This window comes from Rhipicephalus microplus, chromosome 7, assembly GCF_043290135.1.
Source record: "Rhipicephalus microplus isolate Deutch F79 chromosome 7, USDA_Rmic, whole genome shotgun sequence".
In the NCBI taxonomy this organism is placed as follows: domain Eukaryota; kingdom Metazoa; phylum Arthropoda; class Arachnida; order Ixodida; family Ixodidae; genus Rhipicephalus; species Rhipicephalus microplus.
The window spans coordinates 56483586-56510969 of record NC_134706.1 but is presented as its reverse complement, the minus strand read 5'-3'; the positions used below and the strand labels follow the sequence as shown (position 1 = coordinate 56510969).

Here is a 27384-nt window from a genome sequence, read left to right as displayed (position 1 = left end):
CGGGTCAGGTGAGTACAGTGCGAAAAAATAGACAACTCCAAACAAGTGCTAATTGCAAATTTCCTGAGAAAAAGCAAATACATATCAAGAACACTGCAGTTCTTGGAAATAGGATGCTGCAGTAACTCGGCTGAAAAAATGTGCAAAAGAAAAGAGTGCGTACCTTTTTGCAGTGGTACTTTGATTTTGTTCATACACAGACATTAGTGGTCACCCTTGGTCTGTTCATGCTGCCCATATATACAAGGAGTGGCATTTGTGTGTTAATGTGCCCTCTGTGTCTCAGAGTGGAGATCGAAATCTTGTACTTGGTTGAGTGGCGTGAAACGCATAGTGTGTAGTTAGCCGCCGTATTTTGGTACTCTCACGTTTATTATCTCGTTTTTTGACATTTATTGCGCAAACGTTACATTATTTTCTTGTATATAATGACCTAATTAGGGCAATAGACCTGCGTGTGTTATCAAACACTTGTTTTTTTCTGATGTTCAAGTGTTTTGTTCTTTTGGCGCTTTTTTGCGAGGAGCTTTCTTAATACATGCAACGAAGAGAAACAAGAATTAAGCCACTATGCAATAAATAAAATACTTTCAACTATAATGTTATATACTCAAACAATGAGGCCTTTAGGCGAGAGCTGATCACCTTCCGTGTTCAAGGAGACTGCATTTCTGAATAAGAGGTTATGTGAACTTAAAATTTTGAATAACTTTTGGTTAGGTTTTCGATAACAAGAAGCTTGCGAGATTCAATTGCCTAATGAATGAACAACTATTGAGGCAAAATTACTTCTTATTCACTTTCCAATAGATCTACCAGACTCAACTGAAGTGCAGAGAAGATATACATTCAATGTTGTTCACGTTGAAGACACTTGTTTGCTAATATGTTATGGTCGCTGCGTTAAGAGTGAGTATAGTAGTCATTCAGTTATTCTGGACGTGCAAATACGGTTTTTATTATACCTCCAAGACATGTAAACTATATTGCAATAAACTATATAAGTTTATTTTCGGATTTCTACCTGGTACAGAAACAGGAAAGCAGACAAAAAGCTGCCTAAGGTTCTGACAAAATCTGGTTCCCTTTCTGGGCACAAAAAACGTGCAAAAGCAAGAGTACAGGAGTGAACAGGTGTACGTGAAAAGGAGAACATCAGGTGCACTACAATCATGAACAGCATTAAGTTGAAAAGAATTCCAAATGACGTATTTGTTGCAACGTTTGAAACATTGAGGATTAAAGAGGTGATTTCAAAGCACTATTACCTTAAACATTGCACTCATGATTATAAAAATTTGATATCCTATTTACATTGACTTTAAACATAAAATACTTGCCCATCATTTATACAGATAACACCGAGGAACGGGAGAAATGAATCCACACACACATACGTTCTAACAGGGAGCATATGTGCCAATTCATGGAGCAAGCTTAATTAAGAAAACAATGACAGTTGCCTGGTTTGGTTTCCATAATTTGGTTTTCAATAAGCAACACATCATCTTTATCTTCGACATGTACAGAACGTGCTTTATTTTAAGATAGTTTTGACAGATTCTAAACACAACGAATGCTATTTCGTTTTTTCAAACCCACTTTGCGCCAATTTTATATTAGTGCGACATTTTGGTATGATGCTCAAGTGGTGAAAAATGAGACTAGTGTGTGTATGAATGCAAAATTTCAAATTGCAACTGCTTACTTTAGCAAGAGCGAATAGGAAGTTGTTGTTTGACCTGGGTGCGATGTTTCAGACGGGTGTGATTAGTTTGTATGAAAAAATTAGTTCAAGAAATCAGGTTAGTATAGAACAATAGTAGAGATAATCAAGAAGAAAACCGTGAGCATCATCTGGTACCGGTGACGTATTCCTATAAGTAGTTCTCTACTTCTAGCAAATTCATTGCCAGTAATGTTGACATGTTCAGTACATAAGCTCTTTCGAAAAATAATGTATGAGCTTTCGACAAATAGGCAGTCTGTCTATCATGAGAGTTCGTATTTGAAAATATTCATGCACCATACATTTTTGTACATTGGATGAAAAAGCGTGCGTTTTCTTTTGTTCGAATGTAATGCGTTATGGTTATATGAACACCTACAAGTACAACATCTTTATTTATTCTGTTTTCTGTTTGTCATTGTTAAGAAGCTCCGCCATGTTTCCTAAAGTCATACATGAACTATCGTCATCAGAATAGGTCAGAAATCGCGCTTTCGCAATGAAATTTGGATAAATGTTATAAACATAAAACAATTGTGGCTTTAGTATGCTTCCTTGAAGAACACCAACACTGATAAGCGAGACTTCGGAATTTTGGTTGCTTTTATAGGTCAACGCTTCTTCTGCAAAATTTTTTATTACGTTTAGTGATGTTCTCATCAAGCCATAAATACCAAGTTTTTATAAGGTATTCGGTTGTAGTATCAAAGGCGTTCGAAAAATTGATAAATGTCCCAAAAGTAACAATGTTTTTCTTCAGATACCTCGCAGATATATTTTGAAATTATACTGCTCCTTCAGTTAAGCAGCCTTTTCAATATTCGCCAAGAAGATGTGTACACAGGTTTTGCGTGTTACGCAATCATGTTATCATTGGAATAATCATCGTATGAGGACACTTTTATAAATAGGCAACATTGATTTCTGCCTGTAGTTGGAAAGTGTCTTTTTGCTTTCCGATATGAAAAAGGAAGTGATTGTGCTGTAGCGATTCTTATGTTCTTTGGAAGATGAAAATATTTCAATCAGTTGTTCATTGTTTTGGCCTCTCAACCCTACGCTACAGTCACAGGGATGTTTTGTACGCCATAGAGAAATTCATCACTGAGTCATCACTAAAAGCAAGGGGCACGCCGCAAGGGGCAGTTATTTGACCAAGACTGTTCAACATTGCCATGATTAGACTGTCAAAAAAATTATCGAGCATCGAAGCATTGAAGCACAGCAGCTACGCAGATGACATTACTTTCTGGTGCACAGGGATGAGGGGCAGATTGAGAGCGCCCTGCAAGAGGCGATTGACACCGTAAAAGAGTACCTTCGTCCTTCTGGGCTGAATTGCTCCTCGAGCAAGCCAGAACTTTTACTGTATCAGACTACACGCCAGCGACCAAGGCCAGGGAATGGAAGCCGTTAAACCAGATAGACATCTACCTTCATGCAAATCAAGGGGATGCCATCCAGAAGGTCGACTCCATCAAAGTCCTGGGCATGTTGATAGAGTGTACCTGCACTAACAGCAAACCTATAGTCAAGTTAACTCGGAAAACAGACAGTGCGGTGCACCTCATACGCAGAGTGGCTAACAAAAAATTGGAACCAGGGAAGACAACCTAATCCAGTTGATGCATGCGCTTGTTCTAAGCCACTTCACGTACGAGGTAGCAATGCACAACTGGTCAAGAGCAGAGTCCGAGAAACTGAACGTGCTCCTCAGGAAAGTTAACAAGAAGGTCCCGGGCCTACCCATACATACCAGCACGGAGCATTTACTTGAGCTTAGCATTTACAACACGTTTTAAAAAATAGCAGAAGCTCAAAAGAGTGCACAGTTTGAAAGGTTATCTACAGCAAGGTCGGGGAGAATGATCCTGCAGGAGCTGGGCCAACACCAAATGGTGATTAGACACAAGTACAATGATATCCCAGGCAATGTCAGAGAGGTTATCCTGGTATCTCCTATACCACGAAACATGCATCCAGAACACAACATCAGAAGACGCGTAGGGATAACCAGGACAATACTTCGTCTAGTCTCAAATGAAGAATGAGGGGTCGCATTTGTTCACGCGGCTTCCTACGCCAACAGAAAGCTTTTGTGGCAGTGGTGGTCGACATGGCTAGCCATGTCGTCAACTCAGCGACGGTCAGAGCGAAAGACCCAATCATTGTGGAACAGGTGGCCATCGCCTTAGCGCTCAAGATGGATAACAATAAAGTCATCTAGAGTTATTCTATGGCAGCACTAGGGAACAATCTCAGAAAAAACGCTGAGAATAGTACATGGAAAGGACATGACGCATCATCTTTTGAGTTGGTTTCCAGCTCACCTTGGACAAATCAACGACTACCTCTCTATATCAATGAAGCAGAACACGAGGCGGGGCAAGAGGTCTCCAACCGTCGTGCCCCACCTCGTGTCTCCAACCCGGGCATGCGTTCTACCGGTGAAGGGGATAGCCGAGCAATTCTTACAACATATAACGAGCTTACTAAACATTTCTACCTGACTAGGAAGATCTCCCCTCCACCTCACAAAATTCTAACTCGGCTCCAAGAACTTAGATTAGGGTTTTCGCAAACGCTGATGTACCATACTTTGAAAATGTTACACATCATGTACCTTGACCAATACCCAAGTAATCTTTGCCCACATAGTGGGGAAATGGCTCCATTAGAACATATGCTCTGACAGTGAAACAAATTCGCTCAATTATCCAACATCACCACTGCCAGATGGGAGGCGGCAATCCGCAGCTCGTCCATGGCAGATCAGCTCTGTGCTGCCCACTAAGCCCGCCAGGTGGCTGAGGAGCTCGGCTTCTCAGTCCTTACGTTGAAGCGGCCCGCAACGCAGTTATCATTGTTTTGGAGACCGAATAAAAGTTTTTTTGCAATCCATTCTAACCTAAAAAATATCAAGCTGATTGCTTCATTCTCTCTATAATTGAATACTACTACTCTGTACCTGAATTTGGTAAATTAACTATTCTCAACTTATACGAGAAGTATTGTGAAGGATTGCTAAATAAATTGGCTCGTACCTGCACGTTACACTGCAAATGTTGTTGAAAAACGATATTCTTGCGTCTGGAGAGAGTGAATAAAATGTTTATTAGATGTTCTGCACAAGAAAACCAGTGAATGACATTGTGGAGGCGCTGCGTTAGAGGGCTTCGAGCATGCAGGGGAGGCGAACGAGCGCATGAAGTCACGTCATACGTGAGACATTCATGAGCGCTATCTCGTTGTTATTTTCGAAAACAAAGGGCGTGGCGTGCGCGCCCGTCTCGGAGGGGATAAGGTGTAGAAAGCAAGGTGACTGGTGTGGGCCATCAGTGTGTCATCCTCGAAAAGCGTTAGAAACACTTGCCTTTTGGTGCAAGCATTGGATGATCAGCGGAGCGTAATAAATGCTATGGTCCTTAGAATTACTTATGTATGCGTTTTCTGGCAAAAGACACACATACAGTATATTGACGTAGTGTTATGGTCCCACAGATATGCGCAATAATTGTTTTTAGTTGACAATCGCACAACAATGAACGCTGAATCTTGAGCATAATTGGTGGGCGTTGCGGATGGGGTCGGCCATTTAGGGTATCGTCTGGCCTCGTTTAGGGTACCGCTATGGGCAGATAAACAGACAGAATAACATTTTTGAGTCGAAGGTCCCCAAGAAGAACTATCGTCTCTAAAACTTCCCTAATACTCGGGCAATCCGTACTTTGGGTATGATCCATAAGGACAGGAGAAGAGAGAGAGGAAGAAAAATGCCGTCAGTGAACGAAAAGGTTGCTCATGTCCTGGCTGAATGTAACGACGTATTCTGATTTTTGAAATGAAACTTTTAAGATTTTCTGTTGCACACGGGAAACTTGTACCGGGAACTATTTACAACATTGGGAAGGAACTAGGAAAGAGTTGTGGTTCTTGTTTTATAGGAAGGTGTACAACACTGGGTTATACATACAACAAACAAGGAAACAAAATAAACTTCGCAGCACATTTATCAGCACAAGCAACAGCCTCTTAGTGCTCACTGCTTACCGGAACCAGGAGTGCGCACTTCGGGCACCGCCTTTCCGACCAATCAATCAGAAGTGATCAGTCAACGCGTCCACTGCCGTTTTTGTAAGCGGAAAAAGTTTATGCGCGGGCTTACTGCAGAGCACGGTGCCTTAATGCAGTAATTGGAAGACAAGCTGTTGGTTGTCACTGACCCCCCTCCCCGCCGCAAGAAAATGCAGGTTCCTTGTCGATAGTTGTTTTTTCTGCCTACCAACACATTGTCAATGGCCTTCATCGCTGTTAAACGTAACCGTTATCAGTGTCCATGCACTTGCTACCATCGGTATCACCTTGACCATCATGCTAGGCGTCGCAGTGGTCGCGGTCGGTGTTCGTGGATGACGCCAATGCAGCTATGTCGACAAGACAAACGCAATGCAGCATATGCAATGCAGATATGTCGTGTCCAAAGAAATCACTACAGTGATAATGTCGAACCAAAAAATTGCAGCATATCCAAGGAGTGAATGATGGAGAGTGGGGCAAAGCATCCGTCTGTCCATTCGTTCTTGCTTCCACCCGTCCATGCCTGCGTCTGTGTGGCCGCCGTTGCATCCGCTCCTGCCTCCGTTCATGCGTCCATCCGTCCTTGCAGCCATCCAAGCGTCCGTCCATTTATCGTCTGCGTGTCCGTTCGTCCACCTATTTGACACTCCAAGTACCACCATATCGCATATTTTCATCATATATTCCTCATATAGAAGCACCGCCATCCAGCGGACATTCCAAGGACTGAACGAGAGGAGGCACACGCACACTTTATTACGGCTTGCGCTTCGTGTATGCTACCCACCTTTAACCACCTCGAGTTTATGGTATATACTAGTTTATTTTATTTATTTATTTTATTTATTTATTTGTACATACTGCAGCCCTATTCAGGGCTATCGCAGGAATGGGACGTTATATAATACTAGGCAAGCGAGAAAAAATACAAAAAATAATACAAATTTTGAAGCAAGTACACTCGTAACAAAGCAAAAGTAAAAATGAAGTTAATTACGCGTCAGTAAGATATTCATCGACAGCAACTATGAAGTCGGTTAGTGGTAAGGAGCGAATGCTACCAGGCAGGAAATTTCACAGTTCTATTGCACGCGGAAAAAAACTGTATTTAAAGGTATTAGTACGAGCAAAGAAAGGTGTTACATTCAATGCGTGGGAACTGCGTGTACAAGTATCATCAGTAAATGTGATGAGGTTACCATGGCCAAGGCCGGAGGAGGAGTTAATAATTCCGTATAAAAACTTTAAAGCTTCATTTTGGTATCGCGAGAGTTGTGATGGGATGTTAAAGATTGAAGGGCTGTGGTCGGCGAGAAGTTGCGGCTATAGTTATGAAAAATGAAACGGATAGATTTTCGCTGAATGTTATCTAGCAAGCTAATTTCACAGTGTTTGTAAGGGAACCAAACTACGGATGCATATTCGAGAACAGGACGAATGAGTGATTTATATAATAGCAGCTTAGTATCTCGAGGGGCGTTAGGTAAGGTGCGGTGCAAATAACCTAATTTTTTAGCGCTTTACGACATACGTGATCAATGTGGCTAGTCCATGAAAGGTGTTCGGTTAGAATTACTCCTAAATATTTGTACTGTGAAACTCTATTGAGTTCACAGTATTCATGGCACTGCGGCTTAAAGCTCGCTAAACCTTTTTAAAACCAAGGAGGTTACGCCCGGCGAGTATAACGTAGCAACACTTTCTTGTCAGATGGTCCTCATTGTACATGGCAATGGCTGCTAAGGGGGAATGAGAGACAGGAGAATTCGGCTTTTAGTTAACGCGCACGCTGCGAAATATTTATTTTTCGACGACGCACCGAAGAAATCTCCCACCTGCACCACCTTTGAGGTCAAAACGTAAGACTGGTTGCACACTACTACTACGACTATGAGGGACGAAAGGGTGCCGCTATAAGGAGCTTCGCCCCTAAAAAAAGAATGAAGCGGGCATGAAGCGGCTACAGAGAGAGCTTAGGGGCATTGTGCATGAACCCTTATTTTTTCCTTCACGCCCCAGCGTATTTAAAGTCGCTAGTATTTTTTGAGTGCTACGACGCTAAAATTTTGGTCTGTCTGTCTGTGCACTTCTCTGTTTGTCTACTGAAATGGTACACCAAATGGCCAAAAGCCATCTTCATCCCCAGCGTGCTCACGAATATGGCTCGAATTTCAGCGTTCATAGTTGTGCGATTGTCAATTAAAAAGCAATTGATGCACACATCTGAGATGCAATAACAACAAATCATTGTTCTGCATGTGTGTTTTTATACTGAAGAAGGCATACTTAAGTAATTCTAAGGACAATAGCGCATATCACGCTGTGCTGACAGTGCAACGTGTACTCAAAAAGGCAAATGTTTCCAACGCTTGGCTAAGACGACATGGTGGTAGATCCTGCCCGTCACTTTGCGTTATACACTTGATTGCCTCCGAGACAGGCAGGCACGCCTTCCATCCTTTTTGAAGATAACTGCCAGATAGAGATCTTGTCTAACGTGTATCGATGCACTCGTTACGCCTTTCCTGCACGTATCGAGGCACACTAACACAGCGCCTCTCACGTAGCACATCAAATAAACGTTTTGTTTCCTTTATCCAGACGCAAGAACCGTCTTTCGGTGACGTTTGCAGTCAAACATGCTGATAAGGGGCAATTTTTTGTTGGGTAAATGATATAAAACCTTTGTCAATGATAAAAAAATCACGGTCAATTTTTGTGTTTGCCAATGCTTTAAATTGACTAAAACTATAGTGTTCAGCGCTGGGCTAGTAGATATGTGAACTCCACCCTCTCTATTGATGGTGAACTCTTTAGCCCATAAAATGGTTCTTAAGGGTTCAGAAACAATAACTTTTCTACATACAGCCTGTGATGCATATGGTACTGAACCATACATAATTCCTATCACTTTTATTTGTATCGTGTGGAGCAGAAGAGGTAGTACTTGTTTTCTTGATAAGGTTATCCTGCTAACTAAGCGCCAAGGAGGGCCTCCAAAACTTTAGAAGTACCTACTTTTTATTTGTGTTTTGTGTAGAGTGACGGCTGAGGATCATTTTAGCATCGCTCCAAGCACCGATATCAAATGATTTAGTAAACTATTCACGACATCACTGCATGTCTACCGAACACAACAGCACGTAGTAAGACTTGCCAACACTTTCAAGGACGGAAATGACAGTCGATGATCCCAAGCCTATGACTCGATAAATGTAACCATAGAGAAGATTCTGGGCTGCTACAGAACTGGGATTGCTAAGGCGCTTATTTTCTGGTATTTTTTTATTTGGACCCTAAACATATGAGGCCACAGCAAAAATAATTACTGCAATTACGAATGAAAACCTGCACCCTGGCTACCATTCCACCTCTCGATTGTTGATTAGAAGTTCGTATACGAAAGGCATCTCTCTCTCTCTCTCTTCTCTATTTTGTTTTGGTGAGTTTGCCAGCTGTCTTTTTCGGCACGTGTGGTGTACTCTTGATTGTTGTTTAAGGGGCATGATTCCCCCTTTTCATTCCTCAGCAGGCTCACCGAACGACTGACTACAGGTCAGCCATACTTCCCTACCCCTTGTCGTTTCGCGAATTCTCTTCTAAAAACAAGGGAAGAGAGTAATGCAGTACGTTTTCCATCACACCAGAAAACAGCTAGCTTCGGACTAGTGGCGCCCACTCACGTTCTGACAAGTAGAGTGTCAGGCACCACATTTGATAATATTGTCACAAGGAAACTTCGTGTTGGGATTAAACTGTTTATTTGGGCGAACCTGTGCCCGGTAAAGGGAAAGTCTAATTACAGCAGCAGTCTTGCACAGATAGCAGTCTCGGACTGATAGCGGCGAACGCAGCGTCGGCCTTCGATCAACAACTGACAGGCGGTGAAGCGCGTCGGCATGTCGGCATTTATACTCTTGCCGTCGAATGTTCTAGCGTTATCGCTGGCGTTGGCGTAGGTTCCAGAACAATCTGTACCGTTCGCACAGTGGGCGTGATCTTATCGAAATGATCTACTACAGTCCGGAACCTTCTAGTAAACTGCAGGCGCGGTTTGCGCTGAGAATCGTGTGGTGTTTTTGGACGATAACAAAAACTTGGGAAATGGAACGTGGCATTGCCCCCCTTTCAAAAAAAGGCATCGTCCTGATGCTTTAACTAAATATGAAAGTACAATATTATTGCAAGAAAGTACAATGAATAAACTACGATACAACAATAATACAAAAAAACTGGTTCAGTTTGTTAACGCGCATGAAACGGCTTGAGGCGCGCGACATGGACGACTTCAGGTCGCGATCGGCGTCGTTGAGAGTTCGTGATGCCGTCGGGGACAACCTCGTAATCAAGTGGGCCGAGACGTCGGACCACCCTGTACGGTCCGAAGTACCGTCGCAGAAGCTTTTCACTTAGTCCACGTCGGCGTATCGGCGTCCACACTCAAACACGTTCACCGGGCTGGTATTCCACGAAGCGTCGTCGAAGGTTGTAACGGTGGCTGTCGGTCGTCTGTTGATTCTTGATACGGAGACGCGCAAGTTGTCGGGCTTCTTCAGCGTGTTGAAGGTACTTGCTCACATCGAGGTTTTCTCCGTCGGTGACGTTGGGTAACATGGCATCGAGCGTCGTTGCCGGGCTCCTTCCGTAGACCAATTTGTATGGAGATATATGCGTCGTCTCCTGCACCGCCGTGTTGTATGCGAAGGTCACATACGGAAGAATGGCGTCCCACGTCTTGTGTTCGACATCGACGTACATTGACAGCATGTCGGCGATCGTCTTGTTAAGCCGCTCGGTGAGGCCGTTGGTCTGTGGGTGGTACGCTGTCGTCCGGCGGTGGTTTGTTTGGCTGTATGCCAAGATCGCTTGAATTAAGTCGGCAGTGAATGCCGTTCCTCTGTCGGTGATAAGGACCTCCGGAGCGCCGTGACGTTGGACGATATTTTCGACGAAGAACTTAGCTACCTCGGGTGCACTGCCTTTTGGCAAGGCTTTTGTCTCGGCGTAGCGGGTGAGGTAGTCGGTAGCTACCACGATCCACTTGTTTCCGAAAGCCGACGTCGGGAACGGCCCCAGTAGGTCCATACCAATCTGCTGGAAAGGTCGACAAGGTGGATCGATGGGTGCAGAAGTCCCACTGGCCTTGTCGGCGGTGTCTTGCGTCGCTGACAGTCCCGGCATGTTCTCACATAACGAGTGACGTCGGTGGTAAGACGTGGCCAGTAGTACCTGTCTTGTATCCTCGCGAGCGTGCGAGAAACACTGAGGTGCCCTGCCGTCGGCTCGTCGTGCAGGGCCTGCAGGAGTTCTGGTCGCAGAGCTGAAGGCACCACAAGGAGGTACTTAGCTCGAAGCGGTGAAACGTTTTTCTTTTGTAGAAGACCATTTCGTAGAAAAAAAACGACGCAAGTGCGCGCTTGAATACCTTCGGGACTTCGGCAGTCCTGCCTTCGAGGTATTCTATTAGGGCCTTTAGTTCCGGGTCGGCCCTCTGTCGTTCAGCGAAGTCGTCGGTAGTTATCGTTCCTAAGAAGTAGTCGTCATCCGGGTCGTCGGGTAGCGGTTGGTCGACAGGCGCACGAGAGAGACAGTCGGCGTCGGAGTGTTTTTTGCCGGACTTGTAAATGACAGTAATGTCATATTCTTGAAGTCTCAGGCTCCATCGTGCGAGGCGACCTGAAGGGTACTTCAAGGTGGCTAGCCAACACAATGCGTGGTGGTCGCTCACAACTTTGAAGGGTCTGCCGTAGAGGTAGGGGCGAAATTTCGACGTAGCCCAGATGATGGCGAGGCACTCCTTTTCTGTTGTGGAATAATTTGCTTCTGCTTTGGATAGCGCTCGGCTGGCGTAACTAATAACTCTTTCAAGTCCGTCAGCCCTCTGCACAAGAACGGCGCCAAGACCTACGCTGCTTGCGTCAGTATGTAATTCTGTCTCGGCGAATTCGTCGAAATGGGCAAGTAACGGAGGCGTCTGGAGGCGATGTTTAAGCTCCTGGAAAGCGTGTTCCTGCGGCGTTTCCCACTTAAACTCCACGTCGGCCTTGGTAACGTTAGTGAGAGGATCGGCGAAGCGGGCGAAGTTTTTCACGAACCGCCTATAATAGGCACACAGGCCCAGAAATCGGCGCACGGCTTTCTTGTCAGTGGGCGGCGGGAAGTCGGCGATGGCGGCTGTTTTCCGTGGATCGGGATGAACTCAAGACTTGCTGATAACGTGGCCCAGAAACAAGAGCTCCTCATACGCAAATCTGCACTTTTCTGGCTTCAGTGTGAGTCCGGAAGTCTTGATGGCTTGAAGTACAGCTTCAAGGCGCCGAAGATGCTCGTCGAAACTTGAGAAAAACACGACGACGTCGTCCAAGTAAACAAGGCAAGTCTGCCACTTCAATCCTGCCAGTACTGTGTCCATAACGCGTTGAAACGTTGCAGGCGCTGAGCAAAGGCCGAAGGGCATCACCTTAAACTCGAAGAGGCCGTCCGGTGTTATAAACGCCGTCTTCTATCGGTCTCTTTCGTCGACTTCGATTTGCCAATAGCCAGTCTTGAGGTCCATTGACGAAAAGTACTTGGCGTTATGGAGCCGATCAAGTGCGTCGTCTATTTGTGGAAGAGGATACACGTCCTTTTTTGTAATTTTGTTCAGGTGGCGATAATCGACGCAGAAACGTAGGGTCCCATCCTTTTTCTTCACTAACACCACGGGGGATGCCCATGGACTCTTGGATGACTAGATAATGTCATCCGGCAGCATTTCATCAACTTGTCTCTTCATGGCCTCACGTTCTCGCGTCGAAACCCTGTACGGACTCTGACGGAGTGGTCTGGCATTTTCTTCGGTTATGATGCGATGTTTCGTGATTGGGGTCTGCCGAATTTTCGATGACGACGAAAAGCAATCTTCGTATAGCAGGAGCAAGGCCTTGAGCTGTTCTTGCTCATCGTTCGAAAGTCTGGGATTGACGTCGAAAGCTATGGGAGGGGCTTGGTTCCTCTGAGCAGGTTCCGCAGAATCGGCGAGGGCGAAAGCACTGGTGGCTTCTACAATTTCTTCGATGTATGCGACCGTTGTTCCTTTGTTCACATGTTTGTACTCATTGCTGAAATTTGTGAGCATAACCGTTGCTTTGCCTCCCCGCAGGTCTGCGATTCCTCTTGCGACGCAAATATTTCGGGTGACCATCAGATGCTGACTGCCTTCAACGACGCCTTCCAAGTCGGGTGATTTAGGAGCGCTGACTGAAATAATGACGCTTGAGCGAGGCGGAATGGTGACTTGTTCTTCCAGCACATTCAAGGCATGGTGTTCTGACGGCGTGCGCGGCGGTAGTGCTTCTTCTGTGGATAACGTTATCGACTTTGTTTTTAGGTTGATGACAGCACCATGGAGGCATAAGAAGTCCATGCCAAGGATGACATCTCTTGAGCAACGCTGTAGGACTACGAAGTCTGTAGGATAAATACGGCCGTTAATGGTGACTCTCGCTGTGCAGGTTCCCGCAGGCGTTACGAGATGGCCTCCGGCTGCGCGGATTTCAGGGCCTTTCCAAGCTGTTCTAACTTTCTTTGACTTCGCGGCGAACGACCCACTGATGACAGAATAGTCGGCTCCAGTATCGACGAGAGCGGTCACACTGTGGCTGTCGATAAGAACGTCGAGGTCGCTAGTTCGCCGTCTCGCATTACAGTTAGGGCGTGGCGTCGGGTCACGGCTGCGTCGGCTTGTTCCGCTGCTTCCATGTTGCGTCACAGGCCACCTTCGGTAAGTGAGCTTTCGCCGTCAGGGCTTTGCCTGTTTGGCGTTGTGTTCGGAAAGCTCCGTCGCGGCGTCGTCGTCGTCGGAGGATCTTCGGTAGTTCGTCGCATAGCAACCGCCCCTCCACCGGTTGCTGCCCTTAGTTTCCCGGATACGGGCTAGGAGACTGGCCCCGCGTTGGGCCAGAGTACTGCCGGTGGTGCGGTGACGTGCGGCGGCTGGGCGACGGCGAACGCGAAGGGCTTCGTGGTGTCCACCGAGTTCCTGTCAGGTAGTCGGCGATGTCACGTGGTCGTTCTCCTGGCTGTGGACGCGGTGCATTGACGGCGAAGCCACGCAGTCCCATCTGTCGGTACTGGCAACGGCGGTATGTGTGTCCGGCTTCGCCGCAGTGGTAGCAGAGCGGGGGATGGTCAGGGGTGCGCCAGACGGCAGTCTTCCTCGGTGCACTGCGCTGGGCTGCTGGCGAACGGTATGACGTAGGTGGGGGTGGTGGCGGTGGTGGCGTCTGTCGACGGAAGTGCGATGGGGCGGCGTTTTGGTGTGGACTGGGAGGAGCGTTGTGGTGCAGTGCAGCGGCGTAGCTCATAGCTTCCGGCTCGGGCAGCGGTGCGTGGGGAATTTGAAGCGATTGCCGGACTTCTTCTCGCACTATGTCCGCGATCGAATCCACTTGAGGCTGCGCCGAAGGCAACAGTTTGCGCAGCTCTTCCCGCACGATCGCTCGGATCGTTTCACGCAGGTCGTCGGAGTCACTGGCTTGAGCAGCAGCGCATTCTGGGGTCAGGCGACAATTATACTGTCTGGTGCGCATGTCCAGCGTTTTTTCGATGGTGGTCGCCTCGGATACAAATTCTTGGACGGTGTTCGGTGGATTCCTCATTAGTCCCGCGAAGAGCTCCTGTTTGACCCCTCGCATGAGGAAACGAACTTTCTTTTCCTCAGGCATGTCTGGGTCAGCGTGGCGGAATAGGCGGGTCATCTCCTCTGTGAAAATTCCAACCTTTTCATTTGGTAGCTGAACCCGGGTCTCGAGTAGAGCAGCGGCCCTCTCTTTGCGAGCGACGCTCGCGAACGTTTGCAGAAATGCGCCGCAGAAGACATCCCACGTTCGGAGAGTGGACTCTCGATTCTCTAGCCAGGTCCTTGCGGTGTCTTCCAGGTAGAAGTACACACGACGGAGCTTTTCTTCGTTGTCCCAGTGGTTGAGGGCGGCCACGCGGTCGTATGTTTCTAGCCAGGTTTCCGGGTCTTCAAATGATGAGCCATGGAACGTTGGTGGTTCCCTGGGCTGATGAATGACGATCGCGGGCTGGGACGCTCCGGTTGTCATTGTCGCTGCAGTCGAGGTCATGGTCTTGGTCTTCCGCGCCTTGTCTTGTAGAAGGCCGTACTCCTGTGGGAGACCTTGCTGTCGGCGGCTTGTTCGCTGCTGTTGGTTGGCGTCGGTGTCTTCTCCGCGACGGGGGCAGGGTTCACGGCTTGACGGGGGCGTCCGGTACATGAACGAAGCAGCACCTCCACCAGATGTCACGGGGTCGTGACGTGGCCGAAGACAGGAAACTTCGTGTTGGGATTTACTGTTTATTTGGGCGAACCTGTGCCCGGTAAAGGAAAGTCTAATTACAGCAGCAGTCTTGCACAGATAGCAGTCTCGGACTGATAGCGGCGAACGCAGCGTCGGCTTTCGATCAACAACTGACAGGCGGTGAAGCGCGTCGGCATTTATACTCTTGCCGTCGAATGTTCTAGCGTTATCGCTGGCGGTGGCGTAGGTTCCAGAACAATCTGTACCGTTCGCACAGTGGGCGTGATCTTATCGAAATGATCTACTACAGTCCGGAACCTTCTAGAAAACTGCAGGCGCGGTTTGCGCTGAGAATCGTGTGGTGTTTTGGGACGATAAAAAAACTTGGGAAATGAAACGTGGCAATATGTCAACGAGGGGAACATTACGTTGAAATAACATGCAACAATGGTGTGCGAGCTTGCGCCCCGCAGGATTCTCAGCTCAATATGGGGGGGGGGGGGAGCCATATGACGTCAGCGGGCTAGTCAGGGAGAGAAAATTAGGGTCAAATGACCTGGCAAAAATTAAGTTGAATGCAGGCACTTTTTCTTATATTTTGAATTCCTTAAGTCGCATAACTCATGACTGCGTAGCGTTGTCAGTGTAATTTTTGCTTCGTAAGTCTGTGTGTACTTCAGTCTACACAACCCTCTTAAAAAACAGAGAGTTATGTAGTGTTGGAGGGCTTTTTTAAAGGAAGCAAGTTGTCATCATATTTGTCATTTAAGTTCTACTGAAAACAGCTTTATGAAGTGTTTATCTACGACATGCATCACAAAATATTACTGTTTCCAGAAAAGTGCAGACGCTATAAACAATAACCAGTTCCTTTCACGTGTTTTTTGCTAGGAGGAGCAAAGTTCTTACTGTTTGGTTTTGATGCCAACAAAATAAATACAACAGAATGCCATAAAAAATTGGTTGAAGTGTGCCATAGTGAACTGAAATATTTGGTAGGGGAAGCTGGAACATGCAGGCGTAATGGCGTACAACTGAAAGGTAAATATCATTGGAGCATCAATCATGCCGTAAACACGCTGGAAGACATTTGGCTTTCATTTTCCCAATAATGCTTGCCTGAATGTACTGAATACAAAGTAAAAATTCGCGAGACAGCCTTATGACGAAGTTTTCCGAATGATAAATGTGGAAATATTTCATAAAAAATATCCTGACAATAGTTTCACGGTAGTCAATAACATAGAATAATACCACATACGTTCTTTTTCTTCGCAAGCTTAACATTTCGTGTCGCAAAGTGCATAGGTCTGCATTTGACAATATCAAAACAAGCACTCTTGCACAGTTCTTGCGAAGAATATATGGCGAATACCTGAAAAAAAGTAACACACTTAAAATAACCTAACACTACAAATATTTCTCACCAAAAGCACAAAAAATACCCTTCCTAAGTATCCCAGGTATTAAGGTTATTATGAATATATATATATATATATATATATATATATATATATAAATATATATATATATATATATTATTATATATACATATATATATATATATATATATATATATATATATATATATATATATATATATATATATATATATATATATATATATATATATATATATATATATATATATATATATATATATATATATACTAGGTATTTTGCTCGTCACTGAAGTAATGTGGAATATAGCTAGGATATTGCTTGAAGCAACTTTAGAAAAACAAATTGTCTATTCAATCGTGAACCTAATAAATTAGTCATGTTAAGACGATGACTTTAGGCTTGATCATCTTTTAGCCAAGAGCGAAAGCACCCGCGTGTTTTTGTATATAACTGTCGTGAAATTCACGTGGCCTCCTGTTCACATTTGACGCCTGTATCAGATATGGCAGAGGTAGTTGAAAAAACCGGTAATATCTATCACTGTAAAAACAAAAGATGACTCCTTTTCAGAGACACCAACGGAAACCCAACAACAACCAGGAGAAAATAACCCTGGTGTAAATGTAGCTCATGAATTGATTTCCATCGAGTCTGTCATACAGGTGAGCATCACAAGCCCGCCATCAACTCTATAGGGATGATAGTGGCTACCATGTAGCTCTCTGCGAAGGGCGTAAGCTGTAACATACTAAAGTGTGTAACAATATAATTACACGCCTAACGAATTTCTCGAAAGCTTATGCATGCTGAAGTTGGTTGTCGAAGTTATTGTTATTGGGGTAACAGGGCCATCTTTTTGAAAGCAGCAGAATTGTTGTGCACAGTATTTAAAGTAAATATAGGTCATTTCTCTGAATATGTAAAATATTCTGTATAACCTACAAGTGCCGTATTCCAGGTATAAGGCCAATTAAAAAGAACTTTTTGTGAAAATGTCCTTTTAGCTTTTAGTCCGCTTAATTGAGCTATTTACGATCCAACATTCTGGTGCATATTGTTCCTATGTAAGCACTTCTTTCCAAACTATACAAGCGAATATTACACCACCTATCATATTGTAATTCAAAACTGGAGGTTCAAATGTTGTGTGAATTGTTATATTTGCTAGATATGTAGCATTTTGTTGGTTATTTCACCTTATGTTGAGCTAAGCATTTATTTGTTCACTAACACCACTGCAAATCTTTTTTTTTTTCATTTCGTTCATAAATATCAAAGGCTCCTCACCAGGTTAACGCCTCCCTGTTCTTCGTCTTTCAATCCTCCCCCTCCTCGTTACATGTGTTCTTTGCAGTTCAGAACATATATGGGAGGGCATCAATGATCAAGTTCACTTCTTATGATGCTCGGTGTCACTTGGATAATAGCAACCACGCCAAAATTTATATTTTGAAGCACGTTGGCCTTGTGCCTGGCCTCTTTAATGCAAAAGCTTGCCTCACAAAGGATCGGCACCACATAGCGAAAGCATCTCGTCATGGTGTTGATGTTAGAATACAATATAAAAAATTGACGAGTTACGGCTCGAACAAAGGCGACGATACAAAGGACGCTGATGGAAGTGGCAACAATTATTGAGGCTATGAATACTTTCGATCGCCTCCTTCTAGCGCTGCACCTGCTTCAAGTCATTTAGAGAACGACTCTTACGTGGCCAATCTCTGTTGAGCAGTATCACTGTTACAATCAGTGGCGTGACCCGAGTGCAGAATGAGTCACCAATATACATGAAAAAAAAAACAAGCTTGGAAGGGAATTTCAACCAGTTCTCTCTGTGTGGTGGTCGAGTATTTTGCCACAAACTTACCATGGTGCTCAAAATATTTTTGGAAAAAGTCACTATACGGGCGCCAGTTCGGTTATGGAATCATGTTAACTTATGTGATATAGCACGACAGAAGAGTAAAATAAAAAGCATTCATCACGCGAGGTTTATTGTTCAACAGGTGCGTGTGCCCAAAACATAGTGCTCAGCCATAGCTCTAAATAGTCCTCATTCGCATGAAGTGTCAATGAAATGAACGTAATACTTTGCAGGTGCGTATCACCTACCGCGCCCCATAGAGAGACAAGTTTTTGTAGTGGGTGATGTCAGACTTCAAAAACAATTTAAGTATGTGATATAATCAGCACCTTTAGAAAAGCCAGAATTTCACTCAGTTGTTGCGGCTAACCTCCCTGTCCTTCCTCTTTCATTCGTACTTCACTCAACTGACTTTGACCTAACAGAAACTCGCGCTAAGATTTCGCTTTCATCAGTATCGTATAGTCACCGCCCAAGTTTTTTGTATTATTTTCTTCAATTTCGTTTTAGGAAATTTCACGTACACAATCCCAGTTTTTTGCCAACAAATATTTTTCTTTGGCATTTGGTGCACTATTTTATCACAATCTTTGGGTGCAATGAGCATCAATCTGCCAAATTATGAAAAAAATATTTAATATATGTGTGTTGTACGAAGGGGCCCCTAGCATTAGTGGATATTATTTCAGTTATTTCCTCACTATGTTTTTGATATTCATGTAATCTCATTTGTTTTGACTCCTTGCACTGATGAAAGTATTACCTCTCCATGAAAATGAGGTTCTAACTATGAGTGAAATTTCAGTCAGATGTGTTCACGTAAGGTCGACATATACTGTAAATAGTAGTTATAAAAATGTCCGAAATAGCCTCTCTTTAACGCTCACATGCGCCACATATTGGAGGTTTAATATGTAGAATACATATGTCTAGTGCGCAATAGTTTTAGGCATGGAATCTTAGCTCAGTGGGGCGTCTTCATGAAGCCGGAATTATACCAAGTCTTTTCACTTCTATTTATGTGCGTTTAGGTGTCACTCATTGTTCCTCCTAATCACCTCATCTCTCAAGTAGGGTATGGAATGGAATGAAAAAATGACCGCAGTTTCCCGAGTGGGAACACTGGTTAGCATGCGGAGCATATATGTTGAACTGCAATAAATGTGGTTTGTAATTTGCGACGTGCGTGTGTGTTGTGAGTGAACACGGGTGAACACGAGTGAACACGCACGCACGTATGTAGCGAAAGACGATGTTTATTGATGAGACGCTTTGGGTGTTTTAAGCTAGACGCCAACGTTTGCGTTTCGCATCGCGAGCTCTTTTCAGCACGGCCTTGTCCTTGGACGGAGTGTCTTCGGAATTTCTGGCGGTTCCGCCAACACATTGCTTGACGCTATTGGAAGGGACGTCTGTAAGTGTGTTAGCGGATTCGTTAGCATATATTTTCACCAGCGACATCGGACGTGGAGCGACCGCACAAACTAACCGACGAATGGCGGCGCACCCTGGCATGGTTATTTATAGCGAGCGCCGGCGCCGGCTTGATCATGCGCGCGTTAGCATACAGCTGGCGCACGTAAAACTAAAAAGGTCGCGCGGCGCGCAGAGGGGAGAAGCAAGCGCAGCGCACGCTGTATTTAGAGGAGGAAGGGATGCACAGATGGCTGGCGGAGGAAGAGGGGAGGCTGCGGACGGCGACGGCGCATGACTGGCCCTTGGTATAACATGGTCCGTATGTAAAAACTTTATTTCAGTCCTGCAGGACGCGTTTAGCGCGTAGCGGGCGTCTTCCACGTAGAGGCCAACAGAGAGTATCTGGCGGCCGCTTTGTGGGCCTGCAGGACGGCACGTTGCTGGTCGGCGAGAAGTGAGCTCCTGAGGGACCTCTCCCACATGTTTGAGGTAGAATAGGGAGGAGTTTTTCTAATATACCAGAGCATGTGTGCGAGTATCGCTGGGTGTCCACATGAGGGGCATGTGTCACTGAGGTATGCATCAGGATAATAAACGTGAAGCAAGACGAGGTTTGGATATGTGTGTGTCTGTAATGGGGGTACGGTTAATGCCTCCGGCCTGTTAAGTTTCGGATGTGGGGTGGAAAAATGCTGCGTGCAAGGTAAATGTGTTTTGTTATGTCATTGTACGTAATGGGCACATCCCGATTGGTTTCTAATACCCCCGTCACACGGCTATCACCAAACTCCGTTGAACACCGTCAACGTAAGTCTCCCCTAGGGGAATCGACGGAGAAGGAGTTGTGGCAGTGTCACACGGCAATGACAAGATTGTAACAGTTGCCGCGAGAGGGCTCAGCTGGCGCTGTTTGATTTTCGGGAAAATATTCTTGTTCATCTCTATTGATTTTTTGTGAATCCTCGTTATGCGGTTCTTAAAAAAAATCACTCTTAAGTAGGTATGAGACTCACAAACCATGAAAGATAATTTCAAATAAAAACGCATTTGCTCAATGTAACGACGCTGCTAGTGACGCTGGCCACATTGTGCTTTTAGTTGTTTTGTTGCCGTTGTACATGCCCGGTACGAAAGTTCTTATGCTCCCTTGCCTCGTGAGCGCACATTTTGTGTTCTTCAGCCATGAGTGACACAGCAGACGACGTGAAGATGTGGTACGATATTGCGCTGGTAATGACGTTGATCGGCTGGCGCTGGCCGGCCTGACTCGCGAGGCATGGTGGGTAGGGCATCAGTGTTGAAAGTGAGTGAAATCAGGCGTGCGCAAATATATGTAAACAAACACGCGTTGTGAATGAGTACTACAACCAAAGAACGTTTAATATTGCCAAAATGTAATATTCTTTCACTGCGGTCACTGAGTGCTCGAAAATTTCCTCTGACTTCTGGCCGGGTGTGTGCAATCTAAAATAAGACATTCAATCTCTGAGGTCCGTGCGATAGACTGGTGGGGACGAGAGTACCTCGTTTCGCTGCGAAGGGAGGTCGTTGAACGTCCTTTGAAAAATGCGCCGTTTACCTTAGTTTGGGTAAGGGTGGCCGTGTGACATGGACGGCATCTTCGTTGTCGTGAAGACGAGGTAAACGGTCTTCGCGGTTGCCCGTGTGACAGGGGTATAACTCAGCAAGATGAAGTTGCCTGGTAGTGGTGTGGCCGGTAATGTTCACGCGCTGCATCATGGGCGATCTCATTGAGATTGTATAGGGCACCCGGCGCCTGGCCGAGATGGGAAAGAAAGCAGATGACTGTGTTGTGCTTCAGGGCATTCGGGTTCGCTCTGCGTAGGATACATAACGCCTGGTCAGAGATGACTCCGCGTTCGAAGGCTTTGATAGGCGGTCTGGAGTCGCTGTAGATGAGTTCCCGTTTGCTGTCGAGCATAGCTATAGCTATAGCTACTTGCTCCGCTCTTTGGGGGTTTTGGGTGAGGATTGTGGCAGAGTTAAGAATCTGCTGCGTGGATGATACCGCGACCACGGCGAAGGCTTGGTTGTTGTGATAGGCCGCGGCATCCACGAACGAGACCTTGTTCGCCTCCATGTCTATGCGCTTGTGAATGGTGGTCACTAGCGCAAGGCGCCTGCCTCTGTGGTATTCAGGGTGTACATTTCTCGGAATGAGAGCGATCGTGATAAGGTCGCAGATTTCACGGGGAATTAGAGTCAACCCCGGGGGGGTCACTGGCCGTCGAGGAGAAGAAGCCGAGCTTGCGCAGAATATGGCGGCATGCCTTGGTAGTGGTGAGTCATGTCGATTGCACGCGTTCCTGAGCTTCGGTGATCTCTTCTAGCGTGTTATGTACGCCAAGCTTGAGGAGTTTGTGCGTTGGAGTGGTGACAGGGAGGCCAAGGGCTCGTTTGACGATCTTGTGAATAAGCGCATTGAGTTGATCGCGCCCAGCACGTAGCCATTTGTGTATAGCGGCAACGTAAGCAAAATGGCACAAAACAAACGCGTGTACGAGACGCAGCAGGTTGTCTTCGTTGAGGCCATGGTGCCTGTTAGCTACTCTACGTACGAGTCGTATGGCACTCTTAGTCTCACTCTTGAGCTTGTGTACTGTTTGGGTGTTGGTCCCACGGGACTCGATCATTATGCCGAGGACTGTGCTGGTGTCTACCTTGGGTATTGTATGACCATCTCTGGTGTGGAGAGTGATACCGCATTCCAACGGAGGCTTCTACCTTTTGGGCTTGGCACTCCGGTGTTTGAGCAAATATATCAACAGCTCCGACTTCGCGGATGAGCAGCTGAGACCGGTGTGGTCGAGGTAGGACTCAGCGGTGTCAATGGCCTCTTGCAGGGCGGACTCAATGAAGCCATCCGACCCTTTGCAGCACCATATGGTTACATCGTCCGCATAGATTTATTTATTTATTTATTTATTTATTCATTTTCACATACTGCAGCCCAATGCAGGGCTATTGCAGGAGTGGGGTACATACAGTAGGAAAGAATATGAGTAAACAAATTATGAGACATCAAAACAAATTCTTCATCAGAAAAAACCACAATTATCGCCACATTCTAAGCACAACCGGGTACATAAAAAAGACAACAATGTTATTCCACTGCCTCCAAAAAATCTGAAATATTCATTTCACGAACTGAACCTGGTAGTTCGTTCCAGTAGACAATAATTTTCGGAAAGAAACTGTATTTGAACATATTAGTACGCGCGAAGAATGACCTGATGTTAAGATTGTGACCACGTCTAGTTGGCACAGCTATAGCATACACGATGTAATTATCATTAGAAAGCCGGCATGATGAGTGAACATAAGAGTGCAAAAGTTTTAAAGAATCAATATCACGCCTAGCGCACAATGGAAAAAACTTCAAAGATTTCATTGCAGATGAGGGCGAAAAGTCATGGTCATAGCATTGAAAAATGAAGCGAGCACACTTGCTTTGGACAGATTCTATTTTATTCACGTTACCCACTTTGTATGGATTCCACACACACAAAGCGTACTCTAATATAGGGCGGATGAGTGTTTTGTACATTAGTAATTTGGTCGATTTTGGCGATATAGATGGTGTACGTCTTAAGTAACCTAACTTTCTTAATGCTTTAGACGTAATGTAGTCTATGTGATGCGATCATTGCATGTTGTGTGTGAGCATAACGCCAAGGTATTTGTACGTCTGTGCTTGGGGAACTGCGATGTTGCTGAAAGAGCATGCATATCGCGATGGTGAATGGTTGTTAGTAAAGGACAAAACTACTGTTTTTTTGGAAATTTATGCGCATCTGCCAGTCCGAGCACCAAGAACAAATCTGCGAGAAAGAATCCTGAAGTATGGCATGATCATTAGGAGAACTAATTATCTGGTAAAGTACACAGCCGTCGGCGTACAGGTGAACTTGAGACCTAATATTGCTGGGAAGGTCATTTATGAAAATCAGAAATAAAAGTGGACCGAGAACGAAGCCCTTGGGAACACCGGATGTAACTTTTACGGCTGAGAACGACTTGGAATTGAATGAGACGAATTGAAAGCGCGAGCTTAGAAAGCTTGCTAAGCAGTCAACCAATTGAGGATTATTTAAAATTACCTGTAGTTTACCTAGAAGCTTGCTGTGTATGACGCTGTCGAAAAGCCTTTGAGAAATCTACAAATAATGCATCAATTTGATTACCAATGTCTAAATTACTATTAACATCATGCGAAAATTCCACCATTTGCGTAATTGTGCTGAATCTGCGACGAAATCCATGTTGTGTGCACGAGAGAAGATTATTCGTTTCAAGAAACTCAGTTATGTGTTTATGAATGATGTTTTCGAGCAGCTTTCTGGAATTGGAGGGAAGTGATATGGGTCTATAGTTGAAGAGGAGTTGTCTGTTTCCTGATTTATGCAGAGGCAGGACCTTGGCTAACTTCCAGGACTCGGAAACTGTACTTGAAGACAAATATTTGTTAAAAATGATGGTCAAATAACGTGAACAGCACAGAATATATCGCACCAGAAAGCTATTCGGAATATTATCGGGGCCAGTGCACTTCTTGGTATCTAAATTGAGAATCAAGTTTAGGATACCATCTGTGCTAATTACCGGATCGTCGACGGGCAGCTCTGGATGTGAAGTTCTAAGTGAAGAGAGAACATTATTGTCATTCGTGAATACTGCCTGAAAATAGGTATTGAACGCATTGGCTACCTTAATGGGGTCTGAAACTGCCTTGCTGTCTAATATAAAAGAAACTGTATCGGCTCTAGCGGGGTTAATAGAAGACCAGAATTTGCGCGGGTTAGATTTTGATAATGCTGGAAGTTCAATTTGGAAATAAAAGTTCCCAGCACATTCCATTTGTTTACGCAGATCTATCACAGCAGTGTTAAAGCGACTGACAACGTCTGGATTACCTGTCTTTTTCAAACGGTGCAGAAGACGAACGTGATGTGAAGTTTGCAGCAAGCTGCGATTCATCCAAGGAATCTGCAGATTTCTTTTTTGGTCTTGAGCGGAACTAATTGATCGATGCATGACTTCACGACATGTTCAAATGCGCTAACTAAAGTGTCAACATGACCGTGACTACAAAGTGCCTGAAAATAATCAAATTTCGAAGCTAGCACATCTGTGATAGAGGTGTCATCAGCATGAACGAAATCATGAAACTACGTAACGCTAAGCTGCTGTTTAATTAGACAGGATGGAAGCAATATGTGCACAGCTTTGTGGTCAGAAATGCCATTAATGACACCGCACTGAAATGCTGTTTGAATAATGAGAACTGAGGAAAACGAGGTGTAGGTGAGCGTTGTGGCGAGTTGGAGATTGTACAATTTAAGTGAGGCCCAGGGTTAAGGACATAGATACGAGTTCTCTACAAATAGAGATTTCTTGCCTAGTGCAACTTTTTGTTTGCCAGTCAATACCCGGTGCATTAAAGTCCCCCATAAAGACAAATTCGGAGGCACCAAAGTCATCTTTGTGCACAAATGTGCTAAGCCTTTGTAGATATTCTAACAAAGAACCTGGTGCACGATAGCATACACCAACAATTATTGACAGTTTATTTAAACATAGTTTACACCAAACTCGTTCTATACCAGGTGTGTCGGCGAGCACAAAACATTTAATGTCTGAACGAATCAGTAGTGCTGCACCACCACCTTTGTCGTGTGATCGGTCATTGCGTACTGCTACATAACTGGGTGGGGTAAATTCACAATCAAACACTCCATCATGTAGCCAGGTTTCCGTTATGGCCACTAAATGGGGAGAGTACGAGGTAACAAGGGCAAGTAAAGGCACGAGCTTTTTAACAATGCTTCTGGCATTTAAATACAAAATACTTAGTTTTCGAGAAATTCCTGGCAGTCAACGAGAAGGTGCTTTAGTTTTTGAAGCAAACGATTCTTTATGGCGCCAGTAGAATCACGCTTTAAGGTATCTGTACTATTGTCCCAGATGTAGCGCACGTCATAAATATAGGCATGATCATACCGTAGTTTTACTCTGGATCTGCTATCTCGATAACTGGCAGTTGCGTCCCACAGTTTCTTTCGTAAGGTGCGCACATTCGGGGATAGATCTTTAGTTATGTACAGACCAGTGTGGCTTAGCCCATCGATTTTCGAAAGTCGTGCGGAGAGCCCGCACATCACAAGGTTGAAGAGCGTGGGCAACAGGACAGATCCTTGAGGAGTGCCCCACTGTCCGAGCTCAACTTCTTCCGATCCTAGGTCTCCCACGTGGAGGACGGCTCTGCGTCGAGTGAGAAAAGAGCGGATAAAGTCGTAAAATCAATAACCTAGGCTGAGGGCTGCGATCGCTTACAAGATTGACGAGTGCATTATGGTATCGAATGCCTTTTCTAAATCGAGACCGAGTAATGCACGAGTGTCCCGAGTGTTTCCGCCATCTAGAACTTGTTGCTTTAGGAGTAACATGGCGTCTTGTGTGGATAACCTTGGTCGGAAGCCAATCATGTGGTGCGGAGGCAGTCGTTAACATCGAGGTATCGACCAACTCTGTTGAGGACGACGTGCTCAGCCAGCTTGCACACGCACGACGTGAGCGATATGGGGCGTAGGTGATCTGGGCTCGGTGGCTTTCTCGGTTTGGGGATCAGAAACGTGTGAGCTAGTTTTCAGGCGTCGGGTATTTCACCCGTTTCTATATTTTGTTGATAGTGTCGCTTAGGTAAGTGACGGAGCGATTGTCCAGGTTGTGTAGGAGCTAGTTGGTGATCCCATCGCGGCCGGGGGCTGAGCGGCCATTGAGCTCATGGAGAGCGCTGTGCCCATCTTCAATAGAAAATTCGGCGTCTAAGTTGGTGTTGTCGCTGCCAGAGTAATCGGGTGTAGGGGTCACTGGGCCCGTGGCAAGCGGGAGATATTTCTCCACGAGGGTTTTGATAACATCTTTCGGTGATACTGTCCGTTTAGCTTGATGAAGTATCTTAATGATTGAATGACGCTGATTCATGCGGGTGTTGGTTTCAATAAAGAGGTGTTTGAGTAAGAGTTCCACGTTTTGCCACTACGAACCTGACCATCAATCCGGTTACAAACTTCGTGCCACTACTGGTTTGAAAGGATGCGGCAGTTATCTACCGTGGTGTTGTTCTGCTGAGTTATGCATTTGCGCAACCTCCAATAAAGGTGCTGGCCCTTCCACCGGGCCAACAGAGACTGTTTTTCCTCGAGTAGGTGGGCGAGACGACTGTCAATCTTTTCGGCTGCAAGGTCCGTACTGATAGTGTTGGTTGCCTTGTTGACGTCAGCTTTGAGCTGGGCCGTTCACGTCTCGAGGCTTGGTGGGGTATCGGGAGGAAGTCGTTCTGCGCGGGTCTTGCAAATGAAGCCCCAGTCGACCCACGTGTACGACTTGTTCTTTTTGCTGACTGTAGGGAGTTGTACGCCCAATATGAAGTGGTTGCTACCAAGATATTCCACGAGGTTCGACCAGTGGGCGTTGGTGATATTCTTGACGAAGCGGAGATGCGGCGTAGTGTCTCTTCGCGTGGACGTACCGGTGCGAGTGGGGAAGGCCTTGTTCGTAATGAGAATAAGGCGCATGTCGTTGGCATT

At 45.4% G+C, this 27384-nt stretch overlaps 1 protein-coding gene across 2 annotated transcripts in view; it reads left to right on the top strand.

Annotated features, from left to right (window-relative positions):
- LOC119179822 (uncharacterized) overlaps positions 1–27384 on the top strand; it is a 164039-nt gene that overhangs the window by 82308 nt on the left and 54347 nt on the right. For both annotated transcript variants that reach the window (XM_075868151.1, XM_075868149.1), the window contains exons 8-10: positions 811–909; positions 15982–16131; positions 17065–17156. In XM_075868151.1, the coding sequence (XP_075724266.1) occupies positions 811–909; positions 15982–16131; positions 17065–17156 (341 nt within the window). The remainder of the gene's footprint in view (positions 1–810; positions 910–15981; positions 16132–17064; positions 17157–27384) is intronic.